The sequence below is a fragment of the Anomaloglossus baeobatrachus genome, chromosome 4 (assembly GCF_048569485.1).
Source record: "Anomaloglossus baeobatrachus isolate aAnoBae1 chromosome 4, aAnoBae1.hap1, whole genome shotgun sequence".
In the NCBI taxonomy this organism is placed as follows: Eukaryota; Metazoa; Chordata; class Amphibia; order Anura; family Aromobatidae; genus Anomaloglossus; species Anomaloglossus baeobatrachus.
In genome coordinates this window covers 351,702,882-351,724,384 of record NC_134356.1, presented here as the reverse complement: position 1 = coordinate 351,724,384, position 21,503 = coordinate 351,702,882, and the positions used below count along the sequence as shown (strand labels likewise).

Sequence of the window (21,503 nt, the reverse complement as noted above, 5' to 3'; positions counted from 1 at the left end):
CTTGTATGTCTTCCATTTTATTATTGCTCCCACAGTTGATTTTATCACACCAAGCTACTTGCCTAGTGCAGATTCAGTCTTCCCAGCCTGATGCAGGGCTACAATTTTAATTCTGGTGTCCGGCGATAGCTCTTTGGTCTTCACCATAGTGTAGTTTGGAGTGTGACTGTTTGAGGTTGTGTATATTAACAATTATTCCATGTTTGCCTGTAAATGTGTTTTCAGAAAAAATCAAGTATATATAATACAAAAATCCTGTACACACAAAGTCAATAGACCAAAAAAATTGCTCATAAAATCATTTTTATTGTGGCACAGTCAAAGTAACATCTGACGTTTCAGCAGATTTGCTTTTATCAAAGTTTTTATCTGTATATAAACAAAAATACATCAAATAAGTACAATGATCATGAGAACATCTCATGTGAACAACAATGTACACAAAGTATGTCACAATTTTTTCTTAATTGAGAATGCAAAAGAAAGTTCACAAACAAGATATTGAAAAACATGACTCAATGTACAGTCACATGAAAAAGTTTGGACACCCCTATTAATGTTAACCTTTTTTCTTTATAACAATTTGGGTTTTTGCAACAGCTATTTCAGTTTCATATATCTATTAACTGATGGACTCAGTAATATGTAATATTTCTGGATTGAAATGAGGTTTATTGTACTAACAAAAATGACATTTTTGTGTACTCACCGGAAAAGGTCTTCCTTGGAGCCTTTCATTGGGGGACACAGACAGGGGTATTATGGTGTCTCCAGGGAGGCTTGACACTAGATTTGCAAAAGTGTTAGCTCCTCCCCCCACAGCATATACCCTAGCTAGGCAGGAAACTAGCTCAGTTTGGTGTAAAAGCAGTAGGAGAAGGACAACCAAAACCACAAGGGCGGGAGCTGTGTCCCCCAATGAAAGGCTCCAAGGAAGACATTTTACGGTGAGTACACAAAAATGTCATTTCCTTTCTCGCCTTTTCATTGGGGGACACAGACAGTGGGATGTCCCAAAGCAGTCCCTGGGTGGGAACTGAACTATTACCAGTGTATAACATCAGACTAAGAGCTGACTAACAACTGCAACTGCAGTGAACACATCAACACTGTCAACAAATCGAGTAGTGGCCACTTATAAATGGGCCACTGGCGCCTGAAGGACTTGTCTTCCAAGAGCAGCATCCGCGGAGGCATGCGTATGCACTCTGTAGAATTTTGTAAACGTGTGCACACTGGACCAGGTAGCGGCCTTGCAAAGTTGGGCCGCCGAAGCCTGATGGCAGATAGCCCAGGAGGCACCCACTGCTCGTGTAGAGTGGACCTGCACAGATTGAGGGGGAACGACACCTCGTGCTTTGTAAGTTTCACAGATGGCAGTCCTGATCCATCGAGAAATCGTGGATTTGGAAGCCCAGTCGCCCTTTTTTGTGTCCTTCTGAGAGGACGAAAAGGGCATCGGACTTGCGCAACGGCGCTGTTCTGGAGATGTAGATCCGCAGAGCCCTGACAAGATCGAGAGTGTGAAGGGCTTTCTCAAAGGAGTGGACCGGGGCCGGGCAGAATGACGGCAACACAATGTCCTCGTTCAGGTGGAAAGAGGATACGACCTTCGGAAGGAAGGCGGGGGAAGGCCGAAGGACCACCTTATGATGGAATATCAGGTAAGGTGAGCGACAGGACAGAGCTGCCAGTTCGGACACTCGCCTGATAGAGGTAATAGCGACTAAAAAGGCAACTTTCCAAGACAGCCGTCGAAGAGAGATTTCTCTCAAGGGTTCGAAAGGAGGAAGCTAAGGAGCTTCGAAAACCAAATTCAGATCCCAGAGATCTAAGGGGTGACTATAAGGGGAGACCAAATGCGCCACCCCTTGAAGAAAGGTACGGACCTGAGGGCGAGAAGCCAGCTGCTTCTGGAAAAAAAATTGACAAGGCAGAAACTTGTCCTTTAAGGGCAAGACCCGAGTCCAGACCATCTTGCAAAAAGGCAAGAACATTAGGGATTGAAAAGGTAAGGGGCGACCGATTATGACGGTCACACCAGGACAGATAGGTCTTCCAGGTCCTGTGATAAATGCTGGCGGAGGAAGGCTTGCGAGCATTAAGCATGGTATGAACTACCCTGGAAGAAAGACGCGATTTGGCTAGAATCAAGGATTCAAGCGCCACACCGTCAAATGCAGCTGTGCTGTATTCTGGTGGAATATTGGACCTTGCGACAGAAGATCCGGGTGGTCAGGAAGACGCCAGGGAGTGTCGCCGAGAAGGTGGAGGAGCTCTGGAAACCAGGCTCTCCTGGGCCAGTCCGGGGCCACGAGGATCACCGGGATTCCCTCCGCTTTGATTTTCTTGATTACTCTCGGAATGAGAGGGAACGGAAGTAAAACATATGGCAGGCGAAACTGCGACCACGGGAGGACTAGAGCGTCGGAGCAGAGCGCTAGCGGGTCTCTCGACCGAGATACGAATGGATGTACTTTGGCGCTTAGGCGAGACGCCATGAGGTCCACATCTGGGAGCCCCCAACGAAGAGTGATCTGATGGAACACCTAGTCGTTCCCCTGCCGCTAGACCTTGCCTGCTGAGAAAGTCTGCGGGCCAGTTGTCTATCCCTGGAATATGGACAGCTGAAATAATGGGAATGTGCATCTCTGCCCAAAGAAGAATCCTGGAGACTTCTTTCATCGCTGCCCTGCTGCGAGTTCTTCCCTGACGGTTGACGTAAGCCACAGCCATGGCATTGTCTGACTGGATCCGAAGAAAGGGTTGAAAGGTCTGAAGGGCCAGAAATACGGCCCTGATCTCCAGAACGTTGATATGAAGGGATCGCTCGGGGTGAGACCAGCGTCCGTGAGCAGTGTGGTGGAGAAACACCGCTCCCCCCAGCCTAACAGGCTGGCATCTGTCGTGACTACGTGCCAGTGGACAGGGCGGAAGGACTTCCCCTGAGATAGGGATGAGACCTGAGTCCACCAGATGAGGGAGCTGAGCGGACTGACCGGTCTAGAGAGGCTGGATTCTTGTCCCAAGAGGACAGAAGATCCAGTTGTAGAGGGCGCAAATGGATTTGGGCAAACGACACGGCTTCCATGACTGCTATCATCTTGCCTAACACTCTCATCCCACTCCGGAGGGATGTGTAACGGCGGGAGCGGAGGGATTGGGCGGCCCGGATCAGGGAAGACCTCTTGTCTTCTGGGAGAAAAACCCCGGACCTGAACCGTGTCTATCAGCATACCTAAAAAGGTGATGCGCTGATGAGGAATGAGGGATGACTTGTTGAAGTTGAGAAGCCACCCTAGCCTTGAGAGCATGTCTGGGCAAATTTGCACGCTTTCTGAGCAAACTTGAAGAGAGCTCCCTTTGATAAGTAGGTCATCCAAATAGGAAACGACCAGGACGCCTCTGGAGTGTAAAATGGACATGACGGCTGCCATGACCTTTGTGAAGACCCGAGGCGCAGTAGCCAGTCCAAAGGGAAGGGCCCTGAATTGGAAATTATGGTGTCCTACGGCAAAACGAAGGAACCGTTGATGCGATACACATATGGGAATGTGTAAATAAGCATCTTGAATGTCTATGGAAGCTAGGAATTCTCCTGGTTCCATAGCAGCTAGTACTGCTCTCAATGACTCCATTCTGAAGGTCCGAATCCGTATGGACCTGTTTAGCCTTTTGGAGGTCCAGGATAGGACGGACAGAGCCATCTTTTTTGGGGATGACAAAGAGGTTTGAATAGAAACCTTTGCCGCGCTGTTCCAGGGGCACTGGAATGATAACGTTTGCTTTTTGCACAGAGGCTATGGCCTGACATAAGGCCTGGCTTTGCGTTGTGGACTTTGGAAGCCGAGAACGCAGAACCCTGTTAGCCGGTAGGGAATGGAAATCGATCTTGTAACCTGAGGTGACGATTTCTCGAACCCAAGCATCGTGAGTATGGTCTAGCCAGATATCCCGAAAAAGCAGAAGCCGCCCTCCAACAGTAGTCGGCTCTGAGGGGTACCCGGCGTCATGCTGAAGGGGCCTTCGCGGGGCGAGGTCCCTTGGGTTTAGATTTCCTGGCGTTCCCACTCCAGGCAAAGTCCCTTGAGGGACCGGATCCCCGATCTGAGTGTTGCGACGACCCCTGTGATGGTTTTTGGGGGGCGGGCCGAAAGGACTGCCTGCGCCAAGAAGACTTTTTAAAATTTTTGGATACAGGCCGCTTTTGTGGTAGAATGGTACTTTTACCACCCGTCATCTCAGATATAAGCTTGTCCAGGGATTCTCCAAACAGACGAAGACCCTGGAAGGGGAGTGTGGACAGGGATTTCTTGGAGGCACTGTCCGCGTTCCATATCTTTAGCCACAGGACTCTGTGGGCAAAAACAGCGTTGGCGGCCGTTAGGGCTGACAAACTAGCTGCATCTAATGAGCCGTGAAGCAAGTAATTAGAGGCTAGAGAGAACAAATAAAGGATCTCAAGAGCCTCTGAAGGAATATTGCAAGAGTGAAGCAACTTGCGCAAGTTCCTACTCCACACACTCATAGCTCTCGCCACCCATGTCAAGGCAAACGGGGCGCAGAGAGGAGCCTGAAGCCTGGAAAATAGATTTGACTGTAGCATCAACTGCGCGGTCGGACGAGTCCTTGAGAGACGCGGTGTCTGAGACAGACATAACCGTGTGTTTAGCCAGCCTGGATACTGGCGGATCCACAACGGGGAATACTGACCAGAGCTTAACCAGTTCCGATGGAAAGGGTTAAGCGAATGAAGAGGAGGATTTTTTTATTAAACCTCCTATCAGGGTGATCCCACCGTTTAGATATGATTTGATGAAAAATCGGATCCTGGGCAAAGGACTTAGGAGGCTTCTTGGCCCGCTTGATTGCCGACTGAGAAGTCGGGTCCGAAGGCTGATCAGAAATCGACAGAGTGATTGACAGCCGAAATTAATGTGTCTTCCATATGTCTAGACTCAGAAGGGACATCTGAACCAGAGTCAGAGTCTCGGGAATCGTGACTACTAAAGGTCATGGAACCTGAGTCAGACTGATCATCGTCCGAGTTGGACGAGACGTAACGGTCGCAATGGCGCTTTTTGGAGACAGCCTTTTTACGTACTGGGAACGAGACACCAGACGAAGGCGGGCTCCCCTGGGGGAGCGGAGCCGGGGGGGAAGGCTGTGAGAGCCTGTGGAAGGCTGGGATATCTGAGCGGCCAGGTCATCTAACCTCTTAGACATTAGAAGAGCCCAGGCAGGAGTAACGTCATCAAACTGGGGTACTGCCTGGATAGTGGCCGCAGCCAAATCCACAGACTGCACGACCTCCTGGTCTGGCACCGGAGGCTGTTGTGACACTGTAGTAGGGGCATCGCAGCCCCGGCATAGTGGATAGCTTCGGCCATTAGAAAAAGAGCGTCACAGGTGGTACAAGCATAGTACAGGTCCGTAGAGGACGCCTGGGAAGCTTTATCACCCTTGCGGTTACGCATGTCAGCAACAGTTCCACAATAAGTACAGTGAGCCTCTAGCAGTATTATAAAAGGGACTGCTAGCAGTATTATAAATGATTGCTATGCAGAGCCGGTGTATACCGAGTAAAGTAGCACACCCTGTCAAACAGTCGGTATATACCTGCAGACACAGTCAGTATATACCACTAAAAGCTGATATACACCGCTAGAAAGACAGCGATATACCACTGAGCAGAGCGGTATATAGTGCTGCAGAATCGCAGAGTCAAGGAGGCGATCTCACCCGTGTCTGCTCCTCACATGTAATGGCGTCCAGTGTTCTCTGGCAGCATGGAGGGGAGAGACGACCCACATGAGGGAGCAGCTTCTAGAGCAGTGAGAGGGGGCGTTGCTAGAATGCAGGCCGACGCCGGGAGCTAAATTAATGATGCTTCCCCGGGATCACGGCCTGCATCGCCCCACCGGCGCCTTTTCAGGCGGCGGTTTGGATGCAGGGGACAGATGACTCGTCGTCTCCCTACCTGCTCCTGGCTCAGTCTGAAGACGCGTCGGTCCTGGGATGCGGGGATCTCGGGGACGCATCTTCGGCTCAAGGCTGAAGCAGGTCTTCGGCTCTGCTAGCGCTCTGGAGCTACCTTGGTGTGAGGTGCTTCCAGGGAGCCTGGAGGGGTACGCAGACCCGACCACTTGGGCGCGAAGGAAGACTGACTGCTTGTGCACGCCAGGTTTCCTCTGCCCGTACACGGGGGGAATGGGGGTGGCAAGGCACCCTGGTATTGCCCCTATCAAAAATAGAATGAATAAGAAAAGAAAAAAATAAAAAAGTAAAAATAAGCTGGCCTGAGGCACCTCTGGTGAAGCTCAGTCCAGACATGTCAGCCTCCCCTGCTGACACTAGGAAAAACTGAGCTAGTTTCCTGCCTAGCTAGGGTATATGCTGTGGGGGGAGGAGCTAACACTTTTGCAAATCTAGTGTCAAGCCTCCCTGGAGACACCATAATACCCACTGTCTGTGTCCCCCAATGTAAAGGCGAGAAAGAAATGTGCAATCCGCATTTAAACAAAATTTGACCGGTGCAAAAGTATGGGCACCCGTATCAATTTCTTGATTTGAACACTCCTAACTACTTTTACTGACTTACTAAAGCACTAAATTGGTTTTGTAACCTCTGAGCTTTGAACTTCATAGGCAGGTGTATCCAATCATGAGAAAAGGTATTTAAGGTGGCCATTTGCAAGTTATTCTCCTATTTGAATCTCCTATGAAGAGTGGCATCATGGGCTCCTCAAAACAACTCTCAAATGATCTGAAAACAAAGATTATTCCACATAGTTGTTCAGGGGAAGGATATAAAAAGTTGTCTCAGAGATTTAAACTGTTAGTTTCCACTGTGAGGAACATAGTAAGGAAATGGAAGAACACAGGTACAGTTCTTGTTAAGCCCAGAAGTGGCAGGCCAAGAAAAATATCAGAAAGGCAGAGAAGAATTGTGAGAACAGTCAAGGACAATCCACAGACCACCTCCAAAGACCTGCAGCATCATCTTGCTGCAGATGGTGTCAATGTGCATCGGTCAACAATACAGCGCACGTTGCACAAGGAGAAGCTGTATGGGAGAGTGATGCGAAAGAATCAGTTTCTGCAAGCACGCCACAAACAGAGTCGCCTGAGGTATGCAAAAGCACATTTGGACAAGCCAGTTACATTGGAAGAAGGTCCTGTGGACTGATGAAACAAAGATTAAGTTTTTTGGTCATACAAAAAGGCGTTATGAATGGAGACAAAAAAAAAACCACGGCATTCCAAGAAAAGCACTTTCTACCCACAGTAAAATTTGGTGGAGGTTCCATCATGCTTTGGGGCTATGTGGCCAATGCCGGCACCGGGAATCTTGTTAAAGTTTAGGGTCACATGGATTCAACTCAGTATCATCAGATTCTTGACAATAATGTACAAGAATCAGTGACGAAGTTGAAGTTACGCAGGGGATGGATATTTCAGCAAGACAATGATCCAAAACACTGCTCCAAATCTACTCAGGCATTCATGCAGAGGAACAATTACAATGTTCTGGAATGGCCATCCCAGTCCCCAGACCTGAATATCATTGAAAATCTGTGGGATGATTTGAAGCGTGCTGTGCATGCTCGGCGACTATCAAACTTAACTGAACTGGAATTGTTTTGTAAACAGGAATGGTCAAATATACCTTCATGCAGAAACTCATTAAAAGCTACAGGAAGCGACTAGAGGCTGTTATTATGGCAAAAGAAGGATCTACAAAATATTAATGTTACTTTTATGTTGAGGTGCCCATACTTTTGCACCGGTCAAATTTTGTTTAAATGCGGATTGCACATTCTCAGTTAGTACAATAAACCTCATTTCAATCCATAAATATTACTCAGTCCATCAGCTATTAGATATATGAAACTGAAATAGCTGTTGCAAAAACCCAAATTGTTATAAAGAAAAAAGGTTAACATTAATAGGGGTGCCCAAACCTTTTCATATGACTGTATATACCTAAGAATGTGAGTCACCATTTTAGCGCCGACTTTAAAAAAGGAGTTTTCTTGTTCCGGCGTCACACCAGCCCTGAACGAGACTGTCCGTACGGTAACACTTTTTCATCCAGGTAGGAATTACTAATATATGGCTGTTTATATTTACCTGTTTATTTGAATTTACCTATATAATGGTGACCACACTACTAGAGTGATGTTCGTTTGATTTTTTTTTTTAAATATATCTTTCATTTGGTACCTCTTGATTTATACGTTTATAATAGTCATAGATACTATGCATTAACATTGTTTATAGTTATATATTTTTATACTCTCCATCTTTATTTTTCTGCAGTCCTATGAAGGGATTTTTTCCTTGTTTCCTCATATCAAGCGATATATCTTCTGATTTGGCACCTGTGTATGGTCACTCACATTTTTAGGTATATACATTGAGTAATGTTATTTTTCAATATCTTGGTTTATTGTGATTTTTTCTTTTGCATTCTCAATTAAGAAAAAATTGTGACATTTTTTGTTTACATTGTTCACATGAGAGAGGTTCTCATGATCATTGTACTTATTGGATGTATTTTTGTTTATATACAGAAAAACTTTAATAAAAGCAAATCTGCTGAAACGTCAGATGTTACTTTGAATGTGCCACAATAGAAACGATTTTTTGGTCTATTGACTTTTAGTGTGTACAGGATTTTTGTATTATATGTTTGAGGTTGTGGACAGGTGGATTTTATACTGATAAGTTCAAACAGGTGCCAGGTGCCATTACTACAGGTAATGAGTGGAGGACAGAGGAGCCTCTTAAAGGGAAGGTATCGCGGATTTTTATTTTTGTATTAAAAATAGTGATTATGAAATCAAGTATTTCTAATACAAAATGAAAATCGCAGCTTATTTAGTTTTTATGTAATTCTTATTTTACTGGAGGCACTGGGGGCTGCCATGCTGGATTTGCCTTGTGTGTAACGACAGTAACTCCTTCCTTTATGGCAGCCCCTGTGCATAGACTCATAGTCGGGCTCCGACCCCTTGCCATACGTTACAGTAGGCGTCTGCTGTGACGTGGACGCGCCCCCTGGGCTGTCCAGAACACAAGAGGGAGGAGTTCAGCGCCATTATTGTGGAGCTCACAGCGTGTGCTGTTTGCTCCACTTTACCCCTGTCAACCGCCGGGATGTGTGAGTACGGGCCGCCGCCTCCCCTCCCCACTGTCTCCGATAACATCCCATCCTTCCGTTCTCCCCAGCCCCTGCTCTGCCCCGGCTACTGTCGCCGCCGTTACCGTCTCCAATGACACCCCCCTCCCTCCGTTCTCCCAAGTCCCCGCTCTGCCCGCTGCCGCAGCTCCCCCAGCTCTGTCCGCCGCTGGTGTGTGTGTGTGTGTGTGTGTGTGTGTGTGTGTGCGATTGTACAGGTATGTGCGATATCGTGAGTGTGTGTGAGTGTATGCGATCGGATGTGTGAAATGTCGGACGGACGCAGGGGAGGATGGCATGCAGCATAGCTGCCTGGAGCGCCCACCGGAGGTCACAGGGAGGAATGATGTGAAAGGTGTGTGTGTGTGTGTGTGTGTGTGTGTGTGTGTGTGTGTGTGTGTGTGTGTGTGTGTGTGTGTGTGTGTGCACACGCCACTGCATGTGAGTACCTGTGTGTGTACCGGTGATACTGTCTGCAGGGTTGTGTATCTAATCCTATCCTGTGTGATACTGTCTGCTGAGCCGTGTATCTAATCCTATCCTGTGTGATACGGTCTGCTGAGCTGTGTATCTAATCCTCCTGTGTGATACTGTCTGCTGAGCCGTGTATCTAATCCTATCCTGTGTGATACTGTCTGCTGAGCAGTGTATCTAATCCTCTCCTGTGTGATACTGTCTGCTGAGCCGAGTATCTAATCCTCTCCTGTGTGATACTGTCTGCTGAGCCGTGTATCTAATCCTCTCCTGTGTGATACTGTCTGCTGAGCCGTGTATCTAATCCTCTCCTGTGTGATACTGTCTGCTGAGCAGTGTATCTAATCCTCTCCTGTGTGATACTGTCTGCTGAGCCGTGTATCTAATCCTCTCCTGTGTGATACTGTCTGCTGAGCCGTGTATCTAATCCTATCCTGTGTGATACTGTCTGCTGAGCCGTGTATCTAATCCTCTCCTGTGTGATACTGTCTGCTGAGCCGTGTATCTAATCCTCTCCTGTGTGTTACTGTCTGCTGAGCAGTGTATCTACTCTTGTCCTGGGTGATGCTGTCTGCTGAGCAGTGTATCTAATCCTATCCTGTGTGATACTGTCTGCTGAGCTGTGTATCTAATCCTCTCCTGTGTGATACTGTCTGCTGAACTGTGTATCTAATCCTCTCCTGTGTGATACGGTCTGCAGAGCCGTGTATCTAATTCTCTCCTGGGTGATACTCCTGCTGTCCTTGGTGACACTTTAGGCATTTCTGGTCACCAGGAAAATGGCTGTGCACGGTGTCCTTACATGTCATTCTCTGTTATCAGTCGTAAACACTCAGATTAGGAGGGGGGATGGGGACGGGGACATCACACACAGGAGAGCAGACTCCTCCCACTTTACAGCAGGCTGTAATCTGAGGTTTTTATACAGTGGAAATTCAATAGGATTTCAGAAGCTGCTCCCCCTAGTGTTTAACAGTGGAAAATATCAAACTTTAATTTTTTTTTTATATTTTGCACAATTAACAAATAAAAAATAATATTTAAACAAAACATTTAAACATTATTACTTTACATTTTTTTCAGTTATTTTTTTTTTTTTGACGATACCTTCCCTTTAAAGAAGAAGTTACAGGCTTGTGAGAGCCAGAAATCTTGCATGTTTTTTAGATGACGAAATACTTATTTTCTGCCATAATTTGCAAAAAAACCCCAATCTTGCCAAGTCAGAGAAGGTAATTTTCAGGATTTGTTTTCTCATTTTATCTCTCCTAGTTGTGGGCTACCTATAATGTCAATTACAGGCCTCTCTCATTTTTTAAGTGGGAGAACTTTGCACAATTGGTGGCTGACTAAATACTCCCCTCCCCCCCACTGTATAAAGCGGGTGCCATACTGATTTTTCCTTGCAGTGCCCCAATTTCAGAGACAAGCTGCAGCATGCTGCGATTTTTTTTCTCTCATGACAAATGCAGCTAAGGAAAAAACAAAACTCAGATCTGCACTGCCTCATTGAATAACATTGATGCGCATGCAATCCCTTTCATTATCAGATTGCATTAGTCTCATTTATATGCTTGTGTGAGCAAGCCCTTAAGCTGGGTTCACACTAAGCGACATCGACGTCGCTGTTACGTCACCATTTTCTGTGACGTAACAGCGACCTTGTAAGTCGCTGTTATGATCGCTGCTTAGCTGTCAAACACAGCAGCCGAAGCAGCGATCATAACGACACGCGTCACTGTGCTGCAACATGTGCAGAGAGCAGGGTATCTCTCTCCCTGCTCTCCTAGCTACAGTACACATCGGGTTAATTACCCGATGTGTACTGCAGCCACATGTGCAGAGAGCTGGGAGCCGGCGCTGGCAGCGTGAGAGCGGCGGAGGCTGGTAACGAAGGTAAATATCGGGTAACCACCTTGGTTACCCGATGTTTACCTTGGTTACAGCTTACCGCAGCTGTCAGATGCCGGCTCCTGCTCCCTGCACATTCAGGATTGTTGCTCTCTCGCTGTCACACACAGCGATGTGTGCTTATCAGCGGGAGAGCAACAATAAAAAAACGAACCAGGGCTGTGTGTAATGAGCAGCGATCTCACAGCAGGGGCCAGATCGCTGCTCAGTGTCACACACAGAGAGATCGCTAATGAGGTCACTGCTGCGTCACAAAAACCGTGACTCAGCAGCAATCTCAGCATCGATCTCGCTGTGTGTGAAGCACGCCTTACACTCAACACCAGTCTCTTGCACACCTTTGGCTTAACAAAAAAAAAAACAAACAAACAAACACACAAACAAAAACATGAAGCCAAAGTGCAGTCTCCCTTAGAGTAAACCACCCTAAAAAGAGTGGCCCACTAGAAATATGGCAAAAAGATTAGCACAGATCTGTTTACAACATTCACACTTTCCCATTTTAATGTAATTTCTTGAAGACCTGGCCCATTTCAGCCACAAAGCAGGTTCCCACTTAGGATGTTCCTGATCACCCATTTGTACAGAAAAGCTTCTACATAGCCCTGTTTATCTCATGATCAGCAGTGGTCCAAAAGGACATTTTCAAATTGATGATGATATTATGCCATACAATTAGAATATGGAATGTTTTTCCTCTTAGCACAAATCAGACCCGCTCATGCTCCAAGACATGAGTACACTTGGCTCCTGAATGTAGATACATAACACCGACTTTGTTAGATTGTGTCTAAAAAGGATTCAGTTTTTTTGGGGAAGGTTAGCTGCAAAAATTGTCTGGATGAGGGAGGGGAAAAAAAAAAAAAAAAAGGAAAAAAAACCCCCACTTATTTTAATGCCAGACATGCGACCAGCTGTAACATTGGCGGATTCTGACCCTGAGTGGTGCGCACGTTGTAAGGATTCAGAAGTCTGCAGTCTGTGCAGTTCAGAAGACCAGACAACCCCATTAATCACACCGACTTGTGGAATGATGTTGCCAAATTATTTTTTTGGGGGGGGTTCGCTTTTACAGCATAACACTGCAGTAAAAATGGAGTTGCATTTGATTTTTCACCACACTTGGGAATTTTATCTGCCTTTCTGTAAACGTTATGGTAAAATGCTGATGCCAGTCGCAAATATAACTACTCCCACAAAGAAAAAAGCTGTGACTATTGAAAAAAAGGAAAAAAAAAAAAGTGCAAAAGTGAATTTTGTTGCCACTTAAGGATTAAGCAGCCAAATGTTAAATTATGTGCAAAAAAAGTGTATTTTTGCTGCGTAGTTTTCCCCACTTAATAGTATGTGTTAAATCTGCTCCAAGAATTGTATGGATATGCTGCAGATTTTAATCTGAAAGGAAAAATTTGCATGAGACTTTATAAATGTCTTTCACTGTGCTGGTACTGTAACAACGCTGCGTGCAGATTTTCTGCACTAAAATCCATTCAGGAAAGAAGGGAATTTTGTTACTTACCGTAAATTCCTTTTCTTCTAGCTCTTATTGGGAGACCCAGACGATTGGGTGTATAGCACTGCCTCCGGAGGCCACACAAAGCAATTACACTAAAAAGTGTAAGGCCCCTCCCCTTCTGGCTATACACCCCCAGTGGGATCACTGGCTCACCAGTTTTAGTGCAAAAGCAAGAAGGAGGAAAGCCAATAACTGGTTTAAACAAATTCTCTCCGAGTAACATCGGAGAACTGAAAACCGTTCAACATGAACAACATGTGTACCCGCAAACAAACCAACAATCCCGAAGGACAACAGGGCGGGTGCTGGGTCTCCCAATAAGAGCTAGAAGAAAAGGAATTTACGGTAAGTAACAAAATTCCCTTCTTCTTCGTCGCTCTATTGGGAGACCCAGACGATTGGGACGTCCAAAAGCTGTCCCTGGGTGGGTAAAGAAATACCTCATGTTAGAGCTGCAAGACAGCCCTCCCCTACGGGGAGGCAACTGCCGCCTGCAGGACTCTTCTACCTAGGCTGGCGTCCGCCGAAGCATAGGTATGCACCTGATAATGTTTGGTGAAAGTGTGCAGACTCGACCAGGTAGCTGCCTGGCACACCTGTTGAGCCGTAGCCTGGTGTCGTAATGCCCAGGATGCACCCACGGCTCTGGTAGAATGGGCCTTCAGCCCTGATGGAACCGGAAGCCCAGCAGAACGGTAGGCTTCAAGAATTGGTTCTTTGATCCATCGAGCCAGGGTGGCTTTAGAAGCCTGCGACCCTTTGCGCTTACCAGCGACAAGGACAAAGAGTGCATCCGAACGGCGCAAGGGCGCCATGCGGGAAATGTAGATTCTGAGTGCTCTCACCAGATCTAACAAATGTAAATCCTTCTCATACCGATGAACTGCATGAGGACAAAACGAAGGCAAAGAGATATCCTGATTAAGATGAAAAGAGGATACCACCTTCGGGAGAAACTCCTGAATAGGACGCAGCACAACCTTGTCCTGGTGGAAGACCAGGAAGGGAGCCTTGGATGATAGTGCTGCCAGCTCAGACACTCTCCGAAGAGATGTGATCGCTACCAGAAAAGCCACTTTCTGTGATAGTCTAGAAAGTGAAACCTCCTTCAGAGGCTCGAAAGGCGGCTTCTGGAGGGCAACTAGTACCCTGTTCAGATCCCATGGATCTAACGGCCGCTTGTACGGGGGTACGATATGGCAAACCCCCTGTAGGAACGTGCGCACCTTAGGAAGGCGTGCCAAACGCCTCTGAAAAAAGACGGATAGCGCCGAGACCTGACCTTTAAGGGAGCCGAGCGACAAACCTTTTTCTAACCCAGATTGCAGGAAAGAAAGAAAGGTAGGCAATGCAAATGGCCAGGGAGACACTCCCTGAGCAGAGCACCAGGATAAAAATATCCTCCACGTTCTGTGGTAGATCTTAGCAGACGTGGGCTTCCTAGCCTGTCTCATGGTGGCAACGACCCCTTGGGACAATCCTGAAGACGTTAGGATCCAGGACTCAATGGCCACACAGTCAGGTTCAGGGCCGCAGAATTCCGATGGAAAAACGGCCCTTGGGACAGTAAGTCTGGTCGGTCTGGGAGTGCCCACGGTTGGCCGACCGTGAGCTGCCACAGATCCGGGTACCACGCCCTCCTCGGCCAGTCTGGGGCGACAAGTATGACGCGGCTGCAATCGGATCTGATTTTGCGTAGCACTCTGGGCAGGAGTGCCAGAGGTGGAAACACATAAGGGAGCCGGAACTGCGACCAATCTTGCACTAGGGCGTCTGCCGCCAGCGCTCTTTGATCGCGAGACCGTGCCATGAAGGTTGGGACCTTGTTGTTGTGCCGTGACGCCATTAGGTCGACGTCCGGCACCCCCCAGCGGCGACAGATTTCCTGAAACACGTCTGGGTGAAGGGACCATTCCCCTGCGTCCATGCCCTGGCGACTGAGGAAGTCTGCTTCCCAGTTTTCTACGCCGGGGATGTGAACCGCGGATATGGTGGAGGCTGTGGCTTCCACCCACATCAGAATCCTCCGGACTTCCTGGAAGGCTTGCCGACTGCGTGTCCCCCCTTGGTGGTTGATGTATGCCACCGCTGTGGAGTTGTCCGACTGAATTCGGATCTGCCTTCCTTCCAGCCACTGCTGGAAGGCTAGTAGGGCAAGATACACTGCTCTGATTTCCAGAACATTGATCTGAAGGGTGGACTCCTGCTGAGACCACGTACCCTGAGCCCTGTGGTGGAGAAAGACTGCTCCCCACCCTGACAGACTCGCATCTGTCGTGACCACCGCCCAAGACGGTGGTAGGAAGGATCTTCCCTGTGATAATGAGGTGGGAAGAAGCCACCACTGCAGAGAGTCTTTGGCTGTCTGGGAAAGGGAGACCTTCCTGTCCAGGGATGTTGACTTCCCGTCCCATTGGCGGAGAATGTCCCATTGAAGTGGACGCAGATGAAACTGCGCAAACGGAACCGCCTCTATTGCCGCCACCATCTTCCCGAGGAAGTGCATGAGGCGTCTTAAGGAGTGCGGCTGACTTTGAAGGAGAGCCTGCACCCCAGTCTGTAGAGACCGCTGCTTGTCCAGCGGAAGTTTCACTATCGCTGAGAGAGTATGAAACTCCATGCCAAGATACGTTAGTGATTGGGCCGGTGACAGATTTGACTTTGGGAAGTTGATGATCCACCCGAACGCCTGGAGAGTCTCCAGTGCAACATTCAGGCTGAGTCGGCATGCCTCTTGAGAGGGTGCCTTGACCAGTAGATCGTCCAAGTAAGGGATCACAGAGTGTCCCTGAGAGTGCAAGACTGCTACCACTGCCGCCATGACCTTGGTGAACACCCGAGGGGCTGTCGCCAGACCAAATGGCAGAGCTACGAACTGAAGATGGTCGTCTCCTATCACGAAGCGTAGGAAGCATTGGTGCTCTGTAGCAATCGGCACGTGGAGATAAGCATCCTTGATGTCTATTGATGCTAGGAAATCTCCTTGAGACATAGAGGCAATGACTGAGCGGAGGGATTCCATCCGGAACCGCCTGGCGTTCACATGCTTGTTGAGTAGTTTTAGGTCCAGAACAGGACGGAAGGAGCCGTCCTTTTTTGGAACCACAAAGATTGGAGTAAAATCCTCGCCCCCGTTCGAGAGGGGGGACAGGGATCACGACTCCTTCTGCTCTTAGAGAGTCCACCGCCTGCAGCAGGGCATCTGCTCGGTTGGGGTGTGGGGAGGTTCTGAAGAACCGAAGTGGAGGCCGAGAACTGAACTCGATTCTGTACCCGCGAGACAGAATGTCTGTTACCCACCGGTCTTTGACCTGAGACAGCCAAATGTCGCAAAAGCGGGAGAGCCTGCCACCGACCGAGGATGCGGAGGGAGGAGGCCGAAAGTCATGAGGTAGTCGCTTTGGAAGCGGTTCCTCCATTTGCTTTCCTGGGGCGTGAGTGAGCCCGCCAGGAATCTGAGTTCCCTTGTTCTTTCTGAGTCCTTTTGGACGAGGAGAATTGGGCCTTGCCCGAGCCACGAAAGGACCGAAACCTCGACTGCCACTTTTTCTGTTGAGGTTTACTTGCTCTGGGCTGTGGTAAGGAAGAGTCCTTACCCTTAGACTGTTTTATGATTTCAGCCAATGGCTCACCAAACAGTCTGTCTCTAGATAATGGCAAGCTGGTTAAGCATTTTTTGGAACCAGCATCTGCTTTCCAGTCCTTTAACCACAAGGCTCTGCGCAAAACCACAGAATTGGCGGACGCCATAGCGGTACGGCTCGTAGATTCTAGGACAGCATTGATAGCATAGGTCGCAAACGCAGACATTTGCGAAGTTAGGGACGCCACTTGCGGCACTGCTGGATGTATGAAAGCATCCACCTGTGCTAAACCAGCTGAAATAGCTTGGAGTGCCCACACGGCCGCGAATGCTGGAGCAAACGACGCGCCGATAGATTCATAGACAGATTTCAACCAAAAGGTCCATCTGTCTGTCGTTGGCATCTTTAAGTGAAGCGCCATCCTCTACTGCGACTATGGATCTAGCCGCAAGCTTGGAAATTGGGGGATCCACCTTTGGACACTGGGTCCAGCGTTTGGCTACCTCAGAGGGAAAAGGATAACGGGTATCCTTAGAACGTTTAGAGAAACGCTTGTCTGGATGAGCGTCGTGTTTCTGGATCGATTCTCTGAAATCAGAGTGGTCCAAAAAAGCACTTAATTTACGCTTGGGATATAGGAAATGGAACTTCTCCTGCTGTGCAGCTGCCTCCTCTGCAGAAGGGGCTGGGGGAGAAATATCCAACAGCCTATTAATTGCCGATATAAGGTCATTAACCATGGCGTCACCATCAGGGGCATCCAGATTGAGAGGGGCCTCAGGATTAGAATCCTGATCACCGTCCTCAGTCTCATCACAGAGAGACTCTTCTCGCTGAGACCCTGAGCAGTGTGATGACGGCGAGGGTCTTTCCCAGCGAGCTCGCTTAGGCTGCCTGGGACTGTCATCTGAGTCAGAGACTTCAGCCTGTGATGCTTGAGAGCCCCCTGAAGTACGGATTAGTTCCAACTGAGGGGGACCGGGGAGCATTAGACACAGCAGTGTCCATGGCCTGAGCAACTGGCCTGGACTGCAAGGTCTCCAGGATTTTTGCCATAGTCACAGACATTTTATCAGCAAAAACTGCAAAGTCTGTCCCCGTCACCGGGGCAGGGTTCACAGGCGCCTCAGCCTGGGCTACCACCACATTAGGCTCTGGCTGACGAAGTGCCACTGGGATTGAACATTGAACACAATGTGAGTCTTTGGAGCCTGCCGGTAGATCAGCCCCACATGCAGTACAAACAGTGTACACAGCCTGTGCCTTGGCACCCTTGCGTTTTGCGGATGACATGTTGCTGCCTCCTCAGAGCAGTACAGGGTGTCCAGCCAAGAAGCGACCTTACAGTGCACTATATAAATATATATATATATATATATATATATATATATATATATATATATATATATATATATATATATATGGTACCAAGAAAAAAGTACACTAATATAACACTGAGGCACTAGAGGGGCCAGCACTACTGTGCTGCTTACCACCCGCTTAGGAGCGGTGTGTGGACGCCAGAAATCCCTCTAGTCTGGGTCTCCCAGAGCCTGTGCCTTTCCCCAGCCAGCCGCATGTGTAATGGCTGCCGGCGTCCTTGTGGAGAGGGGGGGCGGGCCCTGGGCGTACACCGACGAAGAGCGGGAAGTCTGCTTCCCCCTGTGCCTAGTGAGAGGGCTGGAGCATGTAAATAAAGCTCCAGCCCTCGGCGCTGTTAATTGAGCAGCGTCTCTCCCCTACCCTGATTGACAGGGTGGGGGCGGGAACGAAGCGGCACTAGGCCGCAGAAGCCGGGGGCTAAAGTTAGAAGCGCCGCCGCCGTAAAAGCGCGGTCGGCGCAAAGTCCCCGGCGCACTACAAGTCGCAGCTGCGCCGCCGCTCCAGGAGCGGTCGGCGCAGTAGTTCCCAACATGAAACGTCACTCAGCAAAGCTGCAGTGACCTAACCCCGGCGCACAGCGCTACTGTCCCCGGCGCACTATAACGCTCAGCAAGCCTGAGAGTGTCCGTGCCTGCCGGGGACACAGAGTACCTGAAAGTTGCAGGGCCTTGTCCCTGAACGGCACTCCCGCTCCAAATCCAGCAGGTTCTATGGGTCTGTGGATGGAGCCCGGCCCCAGGGCTTGGGGGCCGGCAAGATCCCACTTCCACAGAGCCCCAGGGGATGTGGAAGGAAAACAGCATGTGGGCTCCAGCCTCTGTACCAGCAATAGGTACCTCAACCTTACAAGCACCACCGCGGGTGAGAAGGGAGCATGCTGGGGGCCCCATATGGGCCCTCTTTTCTTCCATCCGATATAGCCAGCAGCTACTGCTGACTACAAACAGTGGAGCTATGCGTGGATGTCTGACCTCCTTCGCACAAAGCAGAAAACTGGTGAGCCAGTGATCCCACTGGGGGTGTATAGCCAGAAGGGGAGGGGCCTTACACTTTTTAGTGTAATTGCTTTGTGTGGCCTCCGGAGGCAGTGCTATACACCCAATCGTCTGGGTCTCCCAATAGAGCGACGAAGAAAACACAATATTTTATGCGGTGTATTTCCTGCCAAGACATCAGGAACGTGGGCAGATAGCTTCAGTGCATACCATTATTCATCTAGTAAAGTATGCACACACCATTTGATTGATACAAAAGGTTAAACTTCTAAACTCTGTTGGTAAGAGTGGGATGGTAGCCTTCTGTATGAACAATCTTTAGCAATCATTGCCCAGTATAAATATGATAAGAATTCTAACTGAGCTCTAATTTTCTAGATTATCGAAGATCGCAGCACATATGCGGAAACAAAACTTATCGTTCTTGGTCAGTACATCCCCTCATGTAGAAATTATTATGCATATTCAGGATTATATGGCCCCCTCATTAGTGAAACATTCAGATAAGCGCTAATAAACGTATTATATCATGACTTGCAAACATTTTATACTCAGGGTACGTGCCCACGATCAGGCCCCGCTGCATCCTGGAAGCAGCGGGTCCTGACCTGCGGGGCTCCGAGTCTCCTCCGCAAGAGATCACAGTTGCCCCTGCCCATGATTAGGGTATGGGCGGCTTCGGTCTCTAGCTGTTTTTTCCCTGCGGAGAACGCTTGCTTCTCTGCAGTAAAGAACTGACAAGTTGCAGCCTGAAAAGCCACACCACAGGTCAGTTTTCGCTGTGGGAAAAACAAGCACAATGGGCATGGGATTTCTAGAAATCCCATCCACTGCACAAAGCAGCATTTTGGATGCAACAAAAACATGCTGTGTCCAAAACGCTATGAACCCTGATCGTGGGCGCGCAGCCCGATAGTGGCAGTTCCTTCACAAATTAGGATCGGATTACACAGCACTGAAATCGCAGTGACACACTAACATTGAATGTAATGATATCCTATGGTGTCATGACCTGCCACATACTGTGACACAGTTGTATATGTTACCAAGTGTACTAGATTTTCTGTAATTGGTCGCAAGTCACATGCCACACACTTCCCCTGATATTCAATGCAAGTCACAAGTGCCATGTAGCTAATCGACAACTTGGCTGTTTCATTTGCATTAAAACTAAACAAACCATACCTCCAATTGGAATGATACTGTAAAAATCTTGAAACTCCCGTTTGTGCAGCTGCCACATCTATGTGTACAGACACATCTGAAAGATAAAATATTTGCATGCTTATAGTCCATGTAACTACAGTGAAAGGCAATATTTAGAGAGCTGTAGCACAGCCGTCAAATTAGGACTTAAGGCAGTCTTTGCCCAAGAATGGTCTGTTGTGTTCGTTATAAGAGCGTATGATCAAGACATTGAGTAATATTAGACCATACTCACACACACAAATCAGTTTAACATTCAACAGATCCACGGATTAGCCGACTGAAGGACACATACATGTGTGACTACCTGCATCAAGAAGTGACAGGTTAAATCCACACCAAATAAACTACATTGAGGATTCCCACCCAAATCATTGAGTGACAAATCACTTCTAGACAATTGTAAAATCTATCACAGTAACAAGACCCTGAACAGAAAAAAAACAAACAAAAACAATGACCATCACCTGTGGATGGGTCCACCAACTTATGAAGTTCATTCATTGCAGTCCCTCCAGGGTAGTTGAAACGGGATACGTACAAAGAGGTGGCAGAGTATGCTGCATTTCCAAAAAGGTGGGCTATGACAAAGAAAGTACCGCATTTGTATATCCATGATTTCTGGTAATTCTGAACTCTGCATTGGTATAAAAAGCAAAGCAATAAATACAATGAAACTAATTTCACTACTTAGTTGTGCCCAAAGCAATAGTGCTTGGCAAGCTTCCCGTATACTTACATATATGAACATCCTTTAGAAGCCACGATGTTTAACAGAGGAAATGTGTAAATGATAAACCGAAGTTCTTTGTGAGGAAGGAAGGAGTATAAGAATATGAAAGCCACAACTGGTGCAATCAGAAGTCGCATCCTTTTATCAAAGAGGCCAAACGGCAGAAGGAAGAAGCTAAATGCCATTGCTCGCGGCACTACGGAATAAAAGTACCACAGGAATGGTGAAGTCTTCACAGTCAGTTAAGGAAAAGCTTGTGTCCGCAAAGGAAGCAAAGATTTCAATCAGATGAAGTGTTTTACACAACAAAATAAATCTGGATAAAAATATCAAGTCAGATTGCAGTTTTTTTTGTAAAAGGGAAAGTCAAAACTATAGGTGTAAGACCAGTTTTACACCTTATACTCGTAAACCATGCCCATCAACGTCTAAGGCATGTACATGTGGTACTTCCAAGCCCTTGATACCTCCAAAAAAAATTCTTATGCCCTGTGCTGCATGCAAGTTGCACGGTCCA

At 47.9% G+C, this 21,503-nt stretch overlaps 1 protein-coding gene across 1 annotated transcript in view; it reads right to left on the bottom strand.

Moving 5' to 3' along the window:
• The window catches only part of ALG12 (ALG12 alpha-1,6-mannosyltransferase), a 60,904-nt gene that overhangs the window by 4,480 nt on the left and 34,921 nt on the right, over positions 1–21,503 (bottom strand). Inside the window, exons 6-8 of the mRNA XM_075345103.1 lie at positions 20,993–21,216; positions 20,721–20,890; positions 20,233–20,308 (exon numbers count right to left, since the gene is read on the bottom strand). Of these exons, the coding sequence (XP_075201218.1) occupies positions 20,233–20,308; positions 20,721–20,890; positions 20,993–21,216 (470 nt within the window). The remainder of the gene's footprint in view (positions 1–20,232; positions 20,309–20,720; positions 20,891–20,992; positions 21,217–21,503) is intronic.